Here is a 22313-nt window from a genome sequence, read left to right on the forward strand (position 1 = left end):
AACAGGGGTCACCCAATGCAGTCTGATGGGAGCAGACTGTATTGGGTGACCCAATGCAATCCCCCTTATTCTGGTGAAAAGGGGGATTTAATGTATAGTGTAATGGTGTGAGCCAGAGTAGTGTAGTAGTTGAACTATGTCTGTGAGAAACCTGGGCTTGAATCCCATCTCACCATTGAAAACCTACTGGGTGACCTTGGTCAAATCATAGAATCAAACAGTTGCAACAGGAACACCTAATCAAAGTACCCCTGACAGATACCTATCCAGACTCAGATTAAAAGCTTCCAGAAAAAGAGATTTCACTACTCTCCAAGGCAGCATATTCCAATGTTGAATATCAATAACTATCAGGAAGTTTTTTCTAATGTTAAAGTAGAATATTTTTTCTTGTGATCTGAACTCATTGCCATATGCCAAGCAGCACAAACATGACTGTCTCCTTCTCAATATGATCTACTTTCACATATTTAAACATGATTATTATGTCCCCTCTCAACTTTCTCTTCTTCAGGCTAAACATACCCAGTTCTCTAAACCACTCCTCATACACCTTGGCTCTCAGGCCTTTTATCATTGTGGTTGACTGTCTCTGGAAATATACTAGTTTGTCAATATCCTTCTTGAATTGTGGCACCAACAACTGCAATCTTAATTCACAGTATCTTAACCTCAAAGAATGGTAGTAGTACACGTCCTCTGTATATTGCTTGCAAAAAACAAACAAACAAAACCCCAAAAACTAAACCCTACACTGGAGCTGACTTGAAATCACACGAGAAAATATCCAGCACTAAAACTCAATATTGAATAGATACCATATTTTATTCCAGTTGGACACCATTATTTACAGAGACATGTTAGTAAAACATTCACAAAGCACATAAAATTTCACAGTTAATATTTATAGGTGCATAGTTCATGCTCAATTACTTTATATATATGTATATATGTATAGAAATATATTAATAACTTTCACTATAATGCCATCCTTAGACAGAAAAGACTAATCATAGGAAACATTTTAAAAATCTTGTTTCGTAAACAATACCAAATTACTGACAATAGGTCAACAAAACATGTACAGCTTTACAAATAAGGAGTTAGACACTTAGGTGTTTTTTTAAAAATTTGTTTTCATTTTTTAGAAGTTGAAGCCACAATATCCACACAACAACAATGGCTCTGAGACCCAGACTTTCATTTCAGAGAGAAAGGAGGTTACTGAAATGAAAACTGGACTCAGTTACAGATGCTCCAATCATTGCTGATGGAAGACTTCAAAAGACACTGTAGAAACTATAAAAATAGTTTACGACTGGGCACATTGGAACTCAGCACTTGTACAGGACAGGATGTCTTTGTTAACAGGTCACAGAAGACAGAAGAAAGAGAGTGAGATTCATGCTTCAGGTTCATAATCCTGGTATTCTTCCTGTCGGGAGCATCAACAACAAAGGAAATTTGGGGAATGAATGAAGAAAGGGGAAAGGAAAAAGAGAAGAAATTAAATTTTAATTTAGTCAGTTCTCTATAGCCAGTCTGCATCCCTGGATTCACAACTTGAAAATATTTTGAAAAATCCCAAAAGAAAAACTGGATTTGACCATCATATATGCATCAAGGGATACCATTTTACTATATTACTGTATGCAATGGGACTTGAGCATAACAAGGCCCCACTGTATAACAAGGCCCCACTGTATACATACCACATTATTTTCACTGAAGTGATAAGTCTGTGTCTGAGACAGTGTTTCACAACCTTCCTAATACCGCAACCCCTTAATACAGTTCCTCAGGTTGTGGTGACCCCCAACCATAAAATTATTTTTGTTGCTACTTCATAACTTTAATTTTGCTACTGTTATGAATCTTAATGTAAATATCCAATATGCAGGATGCATTTTCATTCACTGGGCCAAATTTGGCACAACACTCTCACATTTGAATACTGATGGGGTTGGTGGGGACTTATTTTGTCATTTGGAAGTTGCAATTGCTGGGATTTATAGTTCACCCACAATTAAAGAGCATTCCGAACTCCACCAACGATGAAATTGAACCAAACTTGACACACAGAACTCCCAAGAACAGCAGAAATACTGGAAGGTTTTGATGGGCATTGACCTTGAGTTTTGGAGTTGTAGTTCAGCTACATCCAGAGAGCACTGTGGGCTCAAACAATGATAGATATAGACCAAACTTGGATATGTCCAAATGTGAACACTGGTGGAGTTTGGGGAAAATAGACCTTGGCATCTGGGAGTTGTAGTTGCTGGGATTTATAGCTCACCTACAATCAAAGAGAAATTCTGAATCCCACCAATGATAGAATTGGGCCAAACTTCCTAGGCAAAACCCCCATGACCAACAGAAAATATTGTGGATTCAGATGGTCTTTGGTGACCCCTCTGACACCCCCTCATGACCCCCCCCCCAGGGTTCCCGACCCCCAGGTTGAGAAACACTGGTCTAAGCTGTACTTCAGATTTCAAGGAGACATATTCAAATTAGAATGGGTGCTTTCTACTTTCCTCGTCCCTTTCTATGAATTGTAGACATTAAAAACAAGTCTATGAGGGATATGGCTGACTTAGACCTCTCCTCTTCAACAACCACTTTTCAGTTTTCATTCAGTTCTTCCATGTATTCGTTTCCATTTAATTATTTCATACAGAGTCTTCTCCCTGTTTCACGTAATTCCTCAGAGGCTTCACATCTCATCAGAAACTTACTTGGACTTCAGTTAAGGATAAGAGGACTTATGAAGATATAGAAGTGTTATTGAAGAAGCAGACAGATTAACACAACCCTGCTCTTCATGTGTTTACTACATCCAGAAATGGACTCTTGAATACTTTTAATGGATGCCATTTTAAACTATGATAAAAGCTTCTGTGCTCAGGAAGGCTTCTGTGTTCACGGGATGTTCTTGTATTCTGAAAGCCTTCTTAGGGTACATATTGCAGAATCTGTAGTGATATTTCTTGTAGCAACTAACTATTGAACCAAGTACATCCTCAGTGCCTACTGTGCTCCATCTACTTCCAACACAAAGGAAGGAGGGAAGGAAGGAAAGATTACTGCAATGAGTCGCCCTTGGGCTGAGAATTGTGGTATATAAGCGCAGTAAATAAATAAATTACCAGATAAATGTTGTCTGTGCTCTATGACAGGAAATAGGATCTTATTCCTACAGTTTGCTTTACCTTTCACATTACTTTGTGTTTCCCATTCATCTTGTTACCCTATTGAAATGAAGAACTCCTGGCCCAAGAATACCATAGAATCTCACCAGATGAATAGAAAATGCCTAAATATTGAATTGTTGTAGGTTTTTTCGGGCTATATGGCTATGTTCTAGAGGCATTCTCTCCTGATGTTTCGCCTGCATCTATGGCATGCATCCTCAGAGGTTGTGAGGTCTCTGAGGATGCTTGCCATAGATGCAGGCAAAATATCAGGAGAGAATGCCTCTAGAACATGGCAATATAGACTGAAAAAAACCTACAAGAACCCAGTGATTCTAGCCATGAAAGCCTTCGACAATGCCTAAATATTGCTTATTTGGTCAGAAATTGAAACATAAAACTGATAAATTATACGGGTCTCAAAAGGTTGAGTTGTAAAATAATTTTAAACCATAACAAAAACAATAAAAATACAGCCATTGGCCCCATTAAAAACCATTCCATATGGTGAGTTAGACACCAGTTACTTGTTTGAGTCAAAAGATTCTGCTGGGAGAGACCAAGGAGGAGAATCACTTTAGTCTTCGATGTCAGATAATTATATGCCTGGGGAGCTGCCATGGAAGAGCCAGTCTGCTGTGTCATCACTAAATATGGCTGTAAAGATGGTAGGATTAAGGACCATGTCACATTATAGAGGAAAATTTGAATTACAGCAGGATAACAGCAAGACTTATTATATGACATTGTTCCTCTTCTGTTCTCCCAGTGGAAGGCCACATCGGAAAGCAAGAAAATCAATAATGAATTGTGTTTGTAAAAGAAACATTATCCAAACTGTCTCCCATCAGGAGAACAACAGAAGAGGGCTGATGTCATATTATAAGCAAAGGTAAAGGTTTCCCCTTTTCATTACATCTGGTCGTGTCTGATCTGGGGGTTGGTGCTTCTCCATTTCTAAGCCGAAGAGCTGGCATTGTCCGTAGACACGTCCAAGGTCATGTGGCTGGCATGACTGCATGAACTGCCATTACCTTTCTGTCAGAGCAGTACCTATTGATCTACTCACATTTGCATGTTTTCAAACTGCTAGATTGGCAGAAGTTGGGGCTAACTGCGGGAGCTCACCCCACTCCCTGCACTTGAAAAACCAACCTTTGGGTCAACAAATTCAACAGCTCTGTGATTTAACCTGCTGCGCAACTGGGGGCTCCCTACATGTTATAAGTCTCAGTCAAATATGTTATTATCTGGTTATAATTGTGATTTACTTGCCTCATGTGATAAGTACCTAAGACAAAGTTCAAGAATCTGAAAATTTGGGCAGATTCATAATAATTATTCTAAGCCTCTCTCTGTTCTTCTTACTATTCAAGATCATATGGGGTTACTTAACAAGCTGAATGTCAGATACCTCTATGACGGAATTTGCCATTGGGAGAGCATGAGAAGCCTTTTGCTTGTTTATTGTTCTGTATTGAGTTAGTTGTTTCTGTTTTTGGCATATTCTTGTTCTAGTGGGCTTGCGAGAAAAGAGCCCCAAGAGCCTGCTCCTCACCATGTACATCGAAGGAATACTGTTGTTTCAGGAGAAAAGGGAGAGGCTGTTTTTCCACAATGTTAAATTGGAGTTGCTGCTCTTTTGGTCCCAGAGGAAGGTTCTTCTCCCTAAACTAGCAGACTGCTTGTCTCCACAGGAAAAAAAATATTATGCTATTCTGCTTCATTTCTCTAATGTGTAGTAACTGTTTTTAAAGATAGTTAAAGATGCAATCTTAATGGAGTCAGTTTTTCAGAAAATGCTGCAATTTGCTGACACTCGTAGTCCATTAAGATCTGCAATTTTGTATTTAAGTTTGAGCAGGTGTATCTGTGAAGTTTCTGGTACAACAAAGCAGATAATGGAGGTGGAGGGGGGAAGTGTTTTGAAGAAAGAACAAAACTCTACAATTCTAAGCAGTATTCAGAAATGGCATGCAAGGGAAGAAGAATGTACATGTCTTTTTCACACTGCATGATATATGCATATTTTTGTGCTTCTTTGATACTAATCTAGGATCTGATCATAATTAAAGTCCTTACATTGAAGGTACTGGCATAATATCATGTATCAGGAAAGCTGTGCTTCAAAGACAGCTTGCCTCCAAATCACAGTCTCCAATCACAGTCAGTACAATCACAGTCTGTGATTGCCTCCAATCACAGTCAGTAGGACCAATGGTCAGAAATCATAAAGCTGAAAGAGACTGCAAGAACCATGTTGACCAACGCCTTGCCATGAAGAAATTCATAATTTCCGGGAGATGGCCATCCAACCTTAATTTGCTGTCATCAAAATTTTGAAAAACGTACCTTCCATTTCATCATCCAAGTAATTTATAAACAGGTTGAATAACATAAGAAGTTGGGCTAGAGCAGGCTGAGTTCATGCTTTCCCATCAGCCGTGACATGGCCATTGGTAAAGAATGATGGGCATTTGGAGAAACTTACCCTTCACTGATTTAAGTAAGATTCAGTGAGAACTCGTCTTTTTGAATCTAATGAGAATCATCCACTGTGTAGTGAGATTCTCCAGCAAGTTCAAGAGAGGTCTTTGTTTGCTAGCTTCCTAATTTCCCAAAGGGTTGCAAACACAAACCTCCAGCACTGCATTGCTTCCCTGTTACTCTAAGAAAAGCTGTCAAAGGAAGATTTACCTCAGGAGGCATTTCATAGGCTTCATTTTCAGGGTCTACCGGCATGTCTGTATTAGACATCATTCCTTCTTGAGGGAAACCTTCATCCTGCAGAGTTAAAGGAGAGAATAAATCAGTAAAGGGTGATTTTTAAAAAAATATTTAATTGCAAACACAGGTTGAATATTTGTGATCCAACGTGATTGGGATGAGAACACTTTTGGAGTTTAGATTTTCTTGGGATATTGGAACACCTGTATCTGTATATCATTTGCCCTTGCACTTTATAGGACCAATACTTATTCAGTTATTTTATATTTGGAATCATTGCTGAGTTTTACTCAGTTTTTAATTAGTATGACTTTATATGATTTTTATGTATTTTGGTTGTAAGTTAATGTTGTTATTGTCTTGTTCTATGTACTTCTTGTACTTTGTGCAAGTTACAACATTGAGTGCTTTTCTGAGTACCTTCTGGGAGATGGTAGCAGGATAAAGATTATTATTATTATTATTTTATTGATTAGCCCTGAGGCCATATCACAATACTAAACCAAACAACAAGGCTTGATAAGACTTGATTGCACTCTATGTAGTAAGTTAAAACAAGACACTTATAACAACACAGTAAATAAATATAAGATATGATAAAACTGAGTATATACATCATAGTTCCTTATCACCCCTACAATTTACACACATATGTGGTTCACAAACGTATTGTTTTGCTTAAATACAATGCTGTTTTATATGTTATTTTTTTATCTTGGCCACATATAAAATATGTTGTTCTGATGTGAGATTCCCAATACATTGTCCAGTTGAAATATGGACCAAGGTAGTAGTTTCTCATCTTCTGATACTAGTATTTACAATCAAATAATATGTGTGCTATATCCTCAGTTTCAGGTGCTTCGCAGATACAAATCATTATAAGTGATGCTGTTAAATCTCCCATATTTGACCATTGTATCAAGCTGATGAAATCTAGCTCGAGTGAATACCTCCCTGAGATGTTTTGGCATTTGCATTTTTAGATAGTTGACAATTTGAAAGGTACATTTATATTGACTCAGCCATTTTAGGTTGACAACCTTACTGAGGATGGCTATATCTTTTTGCACTTCTATGTCCAAAATTCTTTGTATAGCACTCATTCTTACTTGGCCTCTTAAAGCACAGGAGACAGGAAGACTGCAACTTCTTACATAATTTGTCAGTTGTATAATCCAAGAGGTCTGTAGTTGGGATTTCATCTGTTCTAATAGGCACAATTTTAGGAGTCCATCAGGCTGCTTATTATTATTATTATTATTATTATTATTATTATTATCATCATCATCAACATCATCATCTGTACATAAATAAATGTCTTAGAGATGGGAATATGAAACTGATTTATGTTTCATATACATCTTATGTGCATTGCCCAAATATGATTTTATACAATATTTGTACTGATTTTGTTCATGAAACAACAGTTGTGGACACTAAACCACCAGAAAGCAAAGGTGTCACAATCTCAGCCACACAAGTGAAAAATTTTAGAGTTTGGAGTTTTCTGAATTTTGGAACTCTAGGTAAGGGAAGCCCAATCAATATAACAACTTTTCCTCATTTTGACATTCAATGTTTCCTCATACATACATACATACATACATACATACATACATACATACATATATTTATCATTGCTACTGAGAAAATATACAAAAAATTCCAAACAGGGGAGAGCAGACTGAGGAAAAGACAACTCTTCATCTTCAATTTGGATTTTTGGAAGGAATTTTATAAATAGCTGTTGAAATCCAGAAGCTAATGATGATGTGACTGAAGCTGTTGTGTATGAGAATACAATTTTTTGCTTATTTTGTTTTAGTATGAGAGGATAAATAAATTTGTTAGTTCTTACTCTACTGTGAAGAAGACAAATCTTCCTCTCCATTATTCTCCCTGTATCCAAATGTTGTAAAAAGATAATTCAACAGATAATACGCATAATTTTTTGTGTGTGTGCACTCCCCCCCCCCCCCCCCCCAAGATTTTCTATGTGGAAACAGGTTTTCTGGACAAAAAAACCCTATGTGATTTGATCTGCAGAATATTCCCTCCCCAACAGTTAGGGAAGTTGAATGCCAGAATAAAATTGTGCCACATTTTCACCAGTCTATTACTCTTCCTAACAGAATTTCTTGACTGGTAGGTTTCTTAAAAAATGAATCTTTACGAATATTCTTTCCATTTGTCATTTGGTCTCCTAATAGATTTGCAGACTGCCATATGAAAATCCAACATGAAAATGATCACAGCCTCAATTATTTGCAATGTTTATAAAGATAGATTAGAGCCATTTCTATTTGGTAGTAACACTATATTTGACGATAGAGTCCTGGGTGCAATACTTCAGAAGTGAGAAAGGTTATAATGCTTCATTCTCCACCAAAGCCTATCTGTATGCTTCATACTAATGATAATAATGTTTCCCCAATGCCTTTTTATTTTTTTATGAAGCAAAGCTGCTCGAAAGGCATTTCAGAAGCAGTGAGGGAGGAAACTAACCAGTTTTAACTCTTCTCCTTCTGCTGCATTAAAATTCCCATATTTGACATGTTTCTGAGGAAATAAACAACAACAACAACAACAACTTTATTTCTTACCCGCCTCTCCTACTGAGTGGAGGTGGGTTATAGAACAACTGAAACACATAAACACTGTAAAACCACCACAATACATATATTTAAATGTACCTCTATAAAGGCTACACACCAAAATGTATCTCTATAAAATACACATTGAAATATACAAAACAGAGATTCAATAAAGGATGCTCAATTTAAACTTCAAGACATGCTTCAAAACCGGCCTGCAGGAAGAGATAGGTCTTTACATGGTTTTTAAAATCCGACACCTCATTTAGCTGTCAGAGTTTTTCTGGCAGGTCATTTCCCAATCTTGGGGCAGCTGATGAAAAAGTCCTCTGGGTGGTGGTTGCCAGTCAGATTCTGGCTGGTTGGAGGAGATGCCCCCCAGAGGACCACAGTGTGCTGTATGGATTGTATGGGAGAGGGTGATCCTGTAGGTAACCTGGACCCAAATCATGTAGGGCTTTAAAAGTCAAAACCAACACTTTGTATTTTGCCTAGAAACCAATTGCTCACTCCTAGATGTTCCTGTAACTAATCTGGCTGCTGTATTTTGAACCAACTGGAGTTTCTGAACTTGGTACATGGGTAGCCCAATGTAAAGCGCATTGCAGAAGTTCAACCTTGAGGTTACCAGTGCATGTACTAGCATCTTAAGGTCCTTCATATTTAGGAAGGGGCACAGTGTATCACCAGAAGTTGATAGTAAGCACTCCTGACCGTTGCATCTACCTAGGCTAACATTTGGAGAGACAGATCCAGGAGCACTCCTAAGCTGCAAACACAGTCTTTCAGGGGGAGTGTGACCCCATCCAGAACTGATTGCCATACCTTCATCCCCAGATAAGGACCCTTGATGGCAAACACCTCTGTTTTGTCTGGATCCAGTTTAATTTGGTTTTCCTCATCCAGCCCATTACCTCCTCCAGGAATTGGGAGCATAATAGTGACATGGCAGACCTAAGGGTTAAAAGTCTTCTTGTTCTGCTTTGCTTTTCTAAACCAAAGGGCATCAAATCTTCATTCTTCATGTCCCAGTTATTGTAATGGTCTCCAGATCCCCGACCTTCTCTTCATTTAATATGAATGTATAATATTAATAATTGATCCCATTTGCACACGTTGGGTTTACTCATCTGAGATGTGCCCCTCCCTCCCACAGTTTAGATCTTTTGTTTTATTACTATAACTTTTCAGGATGGTTTTCTACTCAGAAATATTGTGGCTAAACAGAATGTTGGGAAGGAATTTTGCCCCCTTCATCATGATCAGTTTGGCTAATGATGTTCTTTTAACAAGTACAAAAGGTGTTTATGTATAGATGCCGTCTGTTTGAATACTGAGAACTGAAACTTCGCTCCTTGACAGCTTGAATGAATGTAAGAGACAATATAGATTCCTCATCTCAACAGGATCACACCCTTTGGGGAAGAAAATTTGTCTGGCAGCTAAGAGTAATAAGTTTTTAAAAGAATGGCTGTGCCCAGTTAAGGGAAGTACCTAATTTCTTGTTGTTGTTTATTCATTCAGTCGTTTCCAACTCTTTGTGACCGAATGGACCAGCCCATGCCAGAGCTTCCTGGCAGCCATTGCCATCCCCAGCTCCTTCAAGGTCAAGCCAGTCACTTCAAGGATAATCTTGACATCTCACCAGTAACAACATCCAGCTTGCCCTGGCTCATAGATCTTACATTCCAGATTCTTATAGTGTGTTGAGATTTAGAACATCGAATTTGTCGTACACCTCTAGCACCATCGTCCGCTAGCCTTCCTTTTGGCTTTGAGCTAGCTTCATCATCACAACTGGGGCTAGTTGAACTTATCTGTTCTTCCCCAGTAGCATTTTGACCATTTTCCAACCTGGGAGTCCCATCTTCCAATGGGATACCAACATATCTCTGATTGTACTGATCCATTTAGTTTTCATGACAAGAATACTGGGGTGGGTTGCCATTACTTTCTCCAGTGATGGTATTTAGTTTGAGCTTTCTGCCATGACCTTCCCATCTTAGGTGTTCCTTCACGGTTTCGCTCATGGCATCATTGAGATACTCCAGCTTCAGGATCACAACAAGGCAGTGATCCTTTACTGGATCATGTTGTTATCCAGGTGTTGCCCCTTTCCTTTCCCAGATCAAATAAAGAACTTGTTCATTCATTCAGTCGTCTCCGACTCTTCGTGACCTCATGGACCAGCCCACGCCAGAGCTCCCTGTCGGCCGTTACCACCCCCAGCTCCCTCAAGGTCAGTCCAGTCACTTCAAGGATGCCATCCATCCATCTTGCCCTTGGTCGGCCCCTCTTCCTTTTGCCTTCCACTTTCCCCAGCATAATTGTCTTCTCTAGGCTTTCCTGTCTCCTCATGATGTGACCAAAGTACTTCAACTTTGTCTCTAGTATCTTTCCCTCCAGTGAGCAGTCGGGCTTTATTTCCTGGAGGATGGACTGGTTGGACCTTCTCGCAGTCCAAGGCACTCTCAGCACTTTCCTCCAACACCACAGCTCAAAAGATCTTCCTTTGCTCAGCCTTCCCTAAGGTCCAGCTCTCACATCCGTAGGTGACTACAGGGAATACCATGGCTTTGACTAGGCGGATCTTTGTTGCCAGTCTGATGTCTCTACTCTTTACTATTTTATCGAGATTGGACATTGCTCTCCTCCCAAGAAGTAAGTGTCTTCTGATTTCCTGGCCACAGTCTGCATCTGCAGTAATCTTTGCACCTAGAAATACAAAGTCTGTCACGGCCTCCACGGTTTCTCCCTCTATTTTCCAGTTGTCAATCATTCTTGTTGCCATAATCTTGGTTTTTTTGACGTTTAGCTGCAACCCGGCTTTTGGCTTTCTTCTTTCACCTTGATTAGAAGGCTCCTCAGCTCCTCCTCGCTTTCGGCCATCAGAGTGGTGTCATCTGCATATCTGAGGTTGTTAATGTTTCTTCCAGCAATTTTCACCCCAGCTTTGCATTCATCCAGCCCCGCACATCGCATGATGTGTTCTGCATACAAGTTAAAAAGGTTGGGTGAGAGGATGCAGCCTTGCCGGACGCCTTTCCCAATCTTGAACCAGTCTGTTGTTCCTTGGTCAGTTCTTACTGTTGCTACTTGGTCCTTGTACAGATTCCTCAGGAGAGAGACAAGGTGGCTTGGAATGCCCATCCCACCAAGAACTTGCCACAATTTATTATGATCCACACAGTCAAAGGCTTTAGAATAGTCAATGAAGCAGAAGTAGATGTTTTTCTGAAACTCCCTGCCTTTCTCCATTATCCAGCGGATATTGGCAATTTGGTCTCTTGTTCCTCTGCCTTTTCTAAACCCAGCTTGAACATCTGGCAACTCTCGCTCCATATATTGCTGGAGTCTTCCTTGCAGGATCTTGAGCAGTACCTTACTGGCATGAGAAATAAGGGCCACTGTACGGAAGTTTGAGCAGTCTTTCGCATTTCCCTTTTTTGGTATGGGGATATAAGTTGATTTTTTCCAGTCTGATGGCCATTCTTGTGTTTTCCATATTTGTTGGCAAATGGCATGCATCACCTTGACAGCATCATCTTTTAAGATTTTAAACAGTTCAGCTGGGATCCCGTCGTCTCCTGCTGCCTTGTTGTTAGCAATGCTTCTTAAGGCCCATTCAACTTCACTCCTCAGGATGTCTGGTTCTAATTCATTCACCACACCGTCAAAACTATCCTCAATATTATTATCCTTCCTATACAGATCTTCTGTATAGTCTCGCCACCTTCTCTTGATCTCTTCAGCTTCTGTTAGGTCCCTGCCATCTTTGTTTCTTATCATACCAATTTTTGCCTGAAATTTACCTCCAATGTTTCTAATTTTCTGGAAGAGGTCTCTTGTCCTTCCTATTCTGTTGTCTTCTTCCACTTCCATGCATTGCTTATTTAAAAATAGTTCCTTATCTCTTCTGGCTAACCTCTGGAATTGCGCATTTAACTGGGCATATCTCCCCTTATCCCTGTTTCCTTTTGCTTTCCTCCTTTCTTGGGCTACTTCCAGTGTCTCAGCAGACAACCATTTTGCCTTCTTGGTTTTCTTTTTCTTTGGGACGTACTTTGTTGCCGCCTCCTGAACAATGTCTCGGACTTCTGTCCATAGTTCTTCTGGGACTCTGTTTACTAAATCTAGTCCTTCAAATCTGTTCTTCACTTCCACTGTATATTCGCTAGGAATGTTAGTGAGATCATATCTAACTCGTCTGTGTATTTTCCCTGATCTCTTTAGTTTTATTCTAAATTGGGCAATAAGAAGTTCATGATCTGAGCTACAGTCAGCCCCAGGTCTTGTTTTCACCGACTGGATGGATGTCCGTCACCTTTGGCTGCAAAGGATGTAGTCAATCTGATTTTGGTGTTGACCGTCTGGAGAGGTCCATGTGTAAAGCCGTCTTTTAGGTTGTTGGAAGAGAGTATTCGTTATACACAGCGAGTTTTCCTGGCAAAATTCTATCAGCCTGCGTCCCGCTTCATTTTGTTCTCTCCAGACCATGCTTGCCTGTGATCCCAGTTGTCATTTGACTTCCCCCCTTGGCATTCCAGTCTCCTGTAATGAAAATAATGTCTCTTTTTGGTGTATTATCCAGTAGTTCCTGCAGATCCTCATAGAACTGATCTACTTCTGCTTCTTCAGCAGCTGTGGTTGGGGCATATATTTGGATCACTGTAATGTTGAAAGGCTTTCCTTGCACTCGAATTGAGATCATTCTGTCATTTTTTGGGTTGTATCCAAGCACTGCTTTAGCGAATTTCTTATTAATTATGAAGGTTACTCCATTTCTTCGATGTTCCTCTTGTCTGCAGTAGTAGATGCTTCATGTCGTATTTTGAACATTAGTGGTGGTCAATTGGTAGATATAGAGACATATCTTTGCAAAATCCATGTAGGGTGATAAAAAGTTTTTAAGTAAACAGAGCTCCCTGTCCTCCTTGTACTCAATGTATTTGCTTCACTGTATTATTTTTCAGATATTCTATTTATATATGTTATAACGTGGTTCATATATGCACATTCAACGTTTGTAATTATAGACCTCACATTTAAAGTTAATAATATATGTAAATTATCCCTTTTCCTATTTTTACAGTCACTGGGGAAAATTTTGGAACTATTTTTCAGCCAAGATCTGTTGCATCAATTTCTGACACAAGATGATTTTTATGTCCTGAGATTCAAATGTCCTACTTATTTTGCATTTTTTTAAAAGGTATTTTTTAAAAGGTAACAGCCAAATGATCACATAGAAGGTAAAGATATGTGGTAAAGATAAAGATTTTGAATATCACTAAGGACATGATAAAATGGTGCATAGGGCTTTACCTACAGAACACTTAATAAATATTGGACCAGAGTATTTTTGAATCTTACCTACATTAATTGCATATCAATGTTGCTGTGGCAGAAAAGCTAACAGTGAGTTCAATCCTGTGGTGTACTCATAGTTTTTTTTTTACTCATTCTTGCCTTTAACTAGTGGTGAAAATTAGATGAATCTGTATGTGACCAGGCTGCTTTGTGAACTTTGGTATACTCAATGTTCTTTAAAATAATATTAATGAATTAGATCTGCTTTCCATATAATTTCCTTTAACATCTACTTTATTGCTCAGTCTCTTCTCTGAGTACATTTTTCAAAATCTTTTTTTAAATGGTTCAGATTCAGGTTAAGCAAGTGACCTTTAAGTCTAATTAATTTCAAAGGAATACATGCAACTCAATCAGGAAACTAAATGTTACTTTTCAACAGACTTGAACAAGTTTGACCAATCCCTCTCCTGAAACACACTGTGCCAGTGACACACTGTGCCAATTCATTATTTAGTATTCTTGCCTCTAACCAGAATGTGGATATAGAAAAGAGAGATAGGTGAACCCTGGTACCACAACAACCATGAGGGAAGAGGAAAGCTAAGAAATTTGACTCCCTGGAGAGTCTTTACAAATTGCATTAACTAATCAACTAATGGTTGCCTACTGTGGCAAGCAGCTGTTCTACTAGCTGAGATGGAAATTTGGACACAGCTCTTTCCTTTTGCCTGGGACACAGGCCTACTGGAGAATGAGCATCTTAATTTCCCACCTGGAGATGATTCAGGTCCAGGCTCTGAGACCTGGCAACACTACAGAGATATTCTCCATATAAGCTCATATACATTCCCATGATCCATCTTTTTCAATGTCAGGCAGATACCAAGTGAATCATACTTCTGCATGCATATATTTAGTGAAAATTACTTTATTTGTACTTAATTTACGATTTATGAGAAAAATAATGTCACTGTCTCAGTCAGAATGCAAATCACAACCTTCAAGTTAAGGGCCATAATATCCAAAGCCAACCATACTAACCTCTCCCCAATACTGGGAGAACCCCACAATCCAGGAACAACAATTTAAGTAACTCCTCTCTTGACCCCAGCATAAAAAACCTTGAACAACTCTCCCTCAAAAGAATGACAAAATTATTGCCATTTGATGACACTGCAGAATCTTCAATGGGATGCCTAATCTGGCCTCATGATAGGACTCACCTTTCCAAAGAGCCTTCTCTCATCATGTGTACAATGTGTGTGTGTGTGTTTGTGTATGTGGGAGAAAATGTCACCTGCAAGTTGTCCTTGACTCTACATTTCTGCATACAGTTGTCTGTTGTGTTTTATCAAGTGTGTTATTCTGTCTCCTAAGCATCATATTAGTTTACTTTTTAAACCAGCAGTTGCAAATGTTAACCCAGATCTTGTTTAGAGATTATCTCTGGCTTGTCAGCCAGGTTCTATTAATTTTTTTTCTGAAATGTCCCATCATTTATTTGTCTGCCATTATACTTCTACAGTAAAGAGAAAATAGGGTGTATCTCCACTGGCTGCCAAAAAGTTTCCGGGCCTAATTCAAAGTGCAGCCCTATAAAGCCCTAAATTGTTTGGGTCCTTTTTATCTTTACGACCGTATCTCCCTGTATGAACCGACACGAGTGCTAAAATCCATCACAAGCACAGTTGGTGGGGATGAGAGAGAGGGTCTTCTTGCTGGTGGCCCCCTGGCTCTGGAACTCTCTCCCAAGGGAGATTAGATTACCCTTCATGCTGTCCACCTTCTGGAAAGACTTGAAGACTTGGATGTTCCAATGTGCCTTTAAATAATGGTTTAGCTACTGATTAAGTCTGCCTAGCCCTAATCTTTTGGTTGGATCTCCAGCACTTTATTCCCTGTCTGGCCCCTCAGTTTTGTATTTGCACAGGCCTTTGCTTGCCCTATTAGTCTAAAATCTGCACATGACCATTTTTTTCGGCTACTGGTTGTTTGATGTCTGGTTTATGTTTTATGAGATTTTACATTTCATTGGTTTTGCTGTTTTAATATATTTTATTGTTATATGTTTTTAATTGTGTTATTTGTAACCTTTGTTTATATTGGGCTTGGTCCCCATGTAAGCCGCCCTGGGAATCTTCGAGGATATGGAGGTGGGATATAAGAATAAAGTTGTTGTTGTTGTTGTTGTTGTTATCTCAACCTAGAAATTCAAAAACATGCAAATCTGAGTAGATCAAAAGGTACTGCTCCAGCGGGAAGGTAACGGTGCGCCATACAGTCATTCTGGCCACATGACCTTGGAGGTGTCTATGGACAAAGCCGGCTCTTCAGCTTAGAAATGGAGATGAGCACCAACCCCCAAAGTCAGACATGGCTGGACTTAATGTCAGGGGAAAACCTTTAACATAACCTATTGTTGTTGTTGTTGTTATTATTATTATTACCTACATTGCAGTTTGACACTAACTGCTGTACTTAGTGCATTGTAGTTTTACAAAATGTTTAGCCTTTATTGCCAAAGAGAACTGGTGTCTCACCAAACTACTAATCCCAGGATTTCAAAGCATTGAGCCATGGTAGATAAAGTGATGTCAAACTGCATTAGTTCAACAGTGTAGATACACTAATAGATCTATCTTGCTCCTCCTCTTTTTTGAAAAAAGTTTTCTGTTTCCAATTAACTTGAACAAGTAAAGTGGAATACTTTATGGTTAGTAACACCAACAAATGTATTATGCGTTACAGAACATATTTATCTAGCTAACAGTGCCTTTGACTGTATTTTTATCTTGTTTCATTAAAACAGTGTTTCTTAAGGTAACTGACAGAAACATTTAGAACCAAATTAGGATTATTATTTGAATAAGAAGCTCTGCTGAATGAACTGATATCTACTCTCTTCACAATTAAAAATACCAAAAAAATTAACATAATTATTCCTGATAACACTGCAGAAATTCAGCTCTTTTAATCAACAGTGTTTAGAATAATTTCCTGTCTCCAGTTGTTGCTCTCTGGTATGCACTGAAATATTTAATACCTTTATTCACTTACAAGTTCAGTCTTTTTTTTTTAATGAGACTATTTTACTTAACACAACCTATTGCATTTTCAAAAACAGGCAAATAAAAATCCTTGAATTCACCTCTCCATCATCCATCCACCTCAAGGTTCCTTTTCATGTGGCATTTTAACATCGAAAAGTATACTCTCAAATTCTTTAGATTTGGCAGGGCACTCCCAATTAATTATCTGTCATCTGCTTTTGAAATGTCTCAGTTTCTCTCTCTTACTCATATTTCCTCCCTTCATTCTCAGCATACTTCAATTGCAGCAAACTGGGTTCAAAGTGATTTTCACTCATGTCAGTATGGTGAAAAGGAGGAGAGAGGAGGGAACCAAATATTGCTCTTCCCTTTAGACTCAGGCAAAAGAAGTTTTGACTTGTTGATCACAGTCCAATGTTCTTTGGTAACATGTGACCTGTGAAATGTTGGAGAATACGGAGAAGACTTATATAGTCTTCTGTTTGGTGAATATGGATTTTACTATCAGATACCCTGTTTCCCTGAATATAAGCCATGCCCTAAAAATAAGACATAGTGATAGGCATGGCTATGAAGCTTACAAGATCGGCTCCCCCATCAGGTCCCACTGATTCTGTGCGTGCTGCAAGCTGTGGCATAGAGGAAGACATAGAAAGTGAAAGTGAAGAGTAGGATGCTCTGCTTTAGGTATTGCGTGTCTTCAGGGGGAAGTAGTAAAGCTGTGGCTGCCATTTTACTCAGCACTGTGGGTCTCTCTCCCCCAGCACCAACCAGCAACAGTCTGTGGGTCTCCCCCCCCCACAAACACCAGTACAGCTGCTGCTCCCCAGTACTGACCAGCAACACTCTGTGGTTTCTCTCACTCCACACAAAAACCAGGGGAGAGGGTCGGAGTGAGCTTCCGGCCATTAGTCTAGCTTGCTGTCGACCATGCAGCCTGAAAGACAGTTACATCTGCCAAGTAGGAAATGTAGGTACCACTTATGTGGGGAGGCTAATTTAACTAATTTATGTTGTCATAAAAGCTTCCAGCATCATGCAGAAGAATGAGGAAGTACTCCATCAAAGAACTCAGTGTCACAATGGACCGTGAAGTGGCAGCTCCCCCTGTGGCCGGAATCGAACTGGAATCCAGAATATCCTCATGGAGCCAGAAAAAGTTGGGCACAGCTGGAGTATTAAATTGTCTCTGCGTCTGTCTATATAGATTGTAGGTCTAACTGGCATAGAATGTTTGCCATATGTATATGCACATTGTAATCCACTCTGAGTCCCCTGCCGGGTCAGAAGGGTGGAATATAAATAGTGTAAAAAAACAACAACCAAACAAACTTCAGTATGCAGTCTGCTACTGAGCCCAGAGAGATCTTCCCATAAATGCAGATTGTTGTACCATACTTAATTAAAAAAATAAGACATCCCCTAAAAATAAGACATAGTGTGTCTTCTCGAGGAAGAAATAAATATAAGACAGTGTCTTATTTTCAGGAAAATACAGTAGATGCATTTCTTGGTAGTGCCATAGCTAAACATTGACTGAGAAAGGAGTAATTTGTATTCAGTAGTCACTGCTGGAGACTTTCACATTAGTTTGGCAGTTCAAGGTTGGAAAAGATTGATAGCTGGAAAATGTGTATGTGTGTGTGGATTTAAATTTTCAGACACTGACACAAATGAAGATGTTACCCTTCCACAGCGGAAACAATCAGATGACCTTGGGGGCATCTACACTGTAGAACATGGGTAAATACTATGGATTCCTGGGTGTTGTCATTTGGTGGGGCACCAGCACTCTTTGGCAGAGAAGGGTAAAGACCTTGTAAAGTACAACTCCCATGATTATATAGGACAGAGACAGTGGTGTCAAATTAAATTCATTCTACAGTGAAATGTAGATGCACCTTTAGAGGTGAATACCTAGAATCATAGAATCAAAGAGTTGGAAGAGACCTCATGGGCCATCCAGTCCAACCCCCTGCCAAGAAGCAGGAATATTGCATTCAAATCACGCCTAACAGATGGCCATCCAGCCTCTGTTTAAAAGTGTCCAAAGAAGGAGCCTCCACCACACTCCGGGGCAGAGAGTTCCACTGCTGAACATCTCTCACAGTCAGAAAGTTCTTCCTCATGTTGAGATGGAATCTCCTTTCTTGTAGTTTGAAGCCATTGTTCCTCGTCCTAGTCTCCAGGGTGGCAGAAAACCTGGCTTAGGTGCGGACCCACCTGCCTCCCTACCTGTTTTTAAAATCCAGTTTGTCACCAAAACTGTGGAGTAAACTGGATTTTAAAAACAGCCTTAAAGCTCTGTTTTCATATTGGAACATTGTGTCTTTCAGTAAGACTGGGATTAAGAAAAAGAGGCATGCTTCAGCCTGTGTAATTTCAGCCTGTGTCAGAAGCTTTGTTAACTGAGGTTTGCTTTGTTAACTGAGGTCAGGATATTGTGTTTGCAATTGCATTGTATGCCAACTGATAAATTAGTCCTACATTTGCAAATCTCTTAAAAAGCGACTAGCTCTTTGCCATTACCTTCTCTAACAAAGTAGATTTGTACCATCTGTAATTCAGATCAGCAGTACTGGGAACAAAATAATTTCTAGCCAACATTTTAACAAATATGAATTAAGCATTGGCTAGGACTAAGTGAACACCATGCTGTCTTTCTCTGTGTATAATTCATCTTCTCTGAATGAGGTAAAAGAACTGTAATTGTGCATACCTATGATTACCTATGATTGCGATTACTTTATGATTTGCAGCAGAAAAGGCTGCAACCAATGCTAAATTAGGCCACAACACTAAGGGCGGTATTCTTGATTATGTGTTTATTAATCCCACTAGAAACATGCACATTTTATGCTGACTGGTATGATTAGCTCTTTGGTACATGAGAGGTTTATTATACAGGAATATTTTCAAAGATTTTAAAAAAATGCAATAATAGTATTGAAATACTACTGTATATACTAATGTATAAGTCGACTTCATATAGAAGTCAGGGGCAGTTTCTGGGACTACAATTATGGATTTTTATGTGTTTCATGGATAAGTCGAGGGTCATTCTGCAGAGAAGAGAAAGTACCAATGCCACCTTTGCCATTTTCCCATCTAGGCATTCAAAAAGGTCAGAAGTGATGTTGCAGCAGAGAGAATAGAGAGCATTAATGCTTCTTTTAGGTTCTTCTGAGGTGGACTACATTTCCGCTTTTCATCATTCTACTCAGAGAAGACAATGGTTGTTTTCTGATAAGAGCTAAGGTGGAATACTCATATTGATCCATGGTTTTGGGGGTGTCAGTTTTTTGACTAAAATCTCTAGTCTTATACATGAGTATACACTATATTTTTTCTGTTTTGAATTGTTGTATCAGGACACCCCATTTCCAAGTACAGTTTATTGTTTTTGATTTAAAGGATGTCATAAAAGATTATCATTCTCAGAATTTAGCTTCCTCTGCAGATTACTGTACACAGGGATGTTACTGTGAAGCATCCCTTAAAGCAATAATTGATACCATTTTGGGACTGGATGAAAGAATGTTAATACAGCATATTCAGATAATTTATCTTTGTGTAAACTAATGACTAAAAGACCAATACAGTTTGATACAGAGACCACACAGGGATGGTTGGAATGAAGGGTATTTTGGAGAATATGGCTAGCATATTTTCCAACATTTCACAGATGAAAACCAGGAGGCATGCAGTCAAGCAGTATCAGAGCATGGTCAAGATGGCAAAAGTTGTTAACAAGGGAAAACATACAAGCTAGGAGGGGGTAGAGCAGTTGTATTTTTGCTTGAACATTTTGTGCATTGCAGCAACTGCTGTATGACAAATACAAAGGGAGAAAGTGGGAGAAGGCCAAAGAAACTAGGATGTTTTAATAGCAGGTGAAAAAGTGGGATGACAGAGGATTAATTGTTTTATCTTCTGTGTTTTATCTGTTTTAATGATGTTTTATCCCATCTCGAGCTGCAGGGAGAGATGGGTAATAAACAACAACCTCCTCCTCCTCCTCCTGTTGTTGTTGTTGTTGTTGTTGTTGTTGTTATTATTATTATTATTATTATTATTATTATTATTATTATTATTGGGGCTTTTCCTGCTTAATCAGAACAGCTGGAGGATTCATGGATCTGTTTTTAGGTTTCCCCATGATACACCGTACGGCTCATGACCTTCATATTTAGCTGAATAATACCCATCAGCCAAAGACAACAGAGTGCAAGGAATTTATGTGTTAATACCTTTGCTCCCCCTTTCTCTGTATAACCTTAAAAGGTATTAGGAGAAAATAACGAAAAACTGAAGAAGTGTTTGAAAATCTGTAATGCACTTACAAAATACCCTTGCTGTGTTTAAAGTGGTTGCCCTGCTGTTCTTGACACTGTAAGTTTCATTCTCAAGCTCTCCCTCAAGTGTAGTGCAGATGCTACCCTCCTTCTACCCAGATGGCTAAAATCTCAGTTATCTGGAAGAAAAGGCATTCATCACAGAAAAGACCTGCCATGATAATTACAACTCAGAATTCTGGAGTTTTAACTACTTGAATAAAGAGGACATTTTCAAGGAGAGGTGAGGATACAAAAGCAAACAAAGCATTTGTTGGATTGTTTATCTTTTCAGAGAGCACAGAGAAACCATCATTATGGGTGTTAGGGGCATGGTCTATGGCAGACATTGAAGGTTGCACATAGTTAGTTCTACCAGTAGTCATAATGGTTTATAATCACAGAATGTAGCTTTTCTTACCCTGGCAATTCAGCTGGAAACTAATACAGATATTTAACTATACATTTGGCACTCCGCATTTGTGGGCTTGGCTTTTGAAGATTTGTTTGCATAATTGATTAAAATGTTCTTTCTAGTAATCTCTAGATGATCTAGAGATACCTAGAGAGAACATGCCTGTAGGAATCTCTAGGTCATTTAATGCAATTCTATGATCAATTGCATTAGTTGCATTAGCAGAAGTTGACCATAGAGTTGCACTGTAGGATCTAGAGATTCCTAGAAAGTTTGTTTTCTGGTGGTAAAAATACAGCACTTTTCATGGGAATCCTGAGCTCTTAATCACAGTAAATGTGAAAGGCTGACTGTAATTCAAAATACACCAGGCAAAACTAGATAAGAGTCGGGCCTCATATGAGATGGAAGTAGACTCTGTTTATTCTCTTCCCCACAATGCACCCTCCTCCCACAAGCCTAGCTATGAGAAATGGAGTAGGGATATATTTTTTCTACATTCTTAGTACTTCTAGAGGAGGATGGATTGCATTCATATAATTTTGGGAGGGGGAGATAAGGGAATTTAAGTATTTGGGCCTGTAATAACTCTACATTCTATTGCTTTAGGAGCCTGCCTTTAGCTTCTCCCAGATTTATAGAATTCAAACATAGCAAGAGATGTATATGATTTCAGGAAACAT

General features: G+C 39.0%; 1 protein-coding gene across 1 annotated transcript in view; it reads right to left on the reverse strand.

The window, feature by feature from the left end:
* Window positions 1-800: 800 nt before the first annotated feature.
* The window catches only part of SNCA (synuclein alpha), a 79036-nt gene continuing 57523 nt past the window's right edge, over window positions 801-22313 (reverse strand). The window contains exons 5-6 of the mRNA XM_060779243.2: window positions 5892-5978; window positions 801-1435 (exon numbers count right to left, since the gene is read on the reverse strand). Coding sequence (XP_060635226.2) covers window positions 1403-1435; window positions 5892-5978 — 120 coding nt within the window. The 3' untranslated portion in view covers window positions 801-1402. The remainder of the gene's footprint in view (window positions 1436-5891; window positions 5979-22313) is intronic.

Source organism: Anolis sagrei, chromosome 5 (assembly GCF_037176765.1).
Source record: "Anolis sagrei isolate rAnoSag1 chromosome 5, rAnoSag1.mat, whole genome shotgun sequence".
Taxonomy (NCBI): Eukaryota; Metazoa; Chordata; class Lepidosauria; order Squamata; family Dactyloidae; genus Anolis; species Anolis sagrei.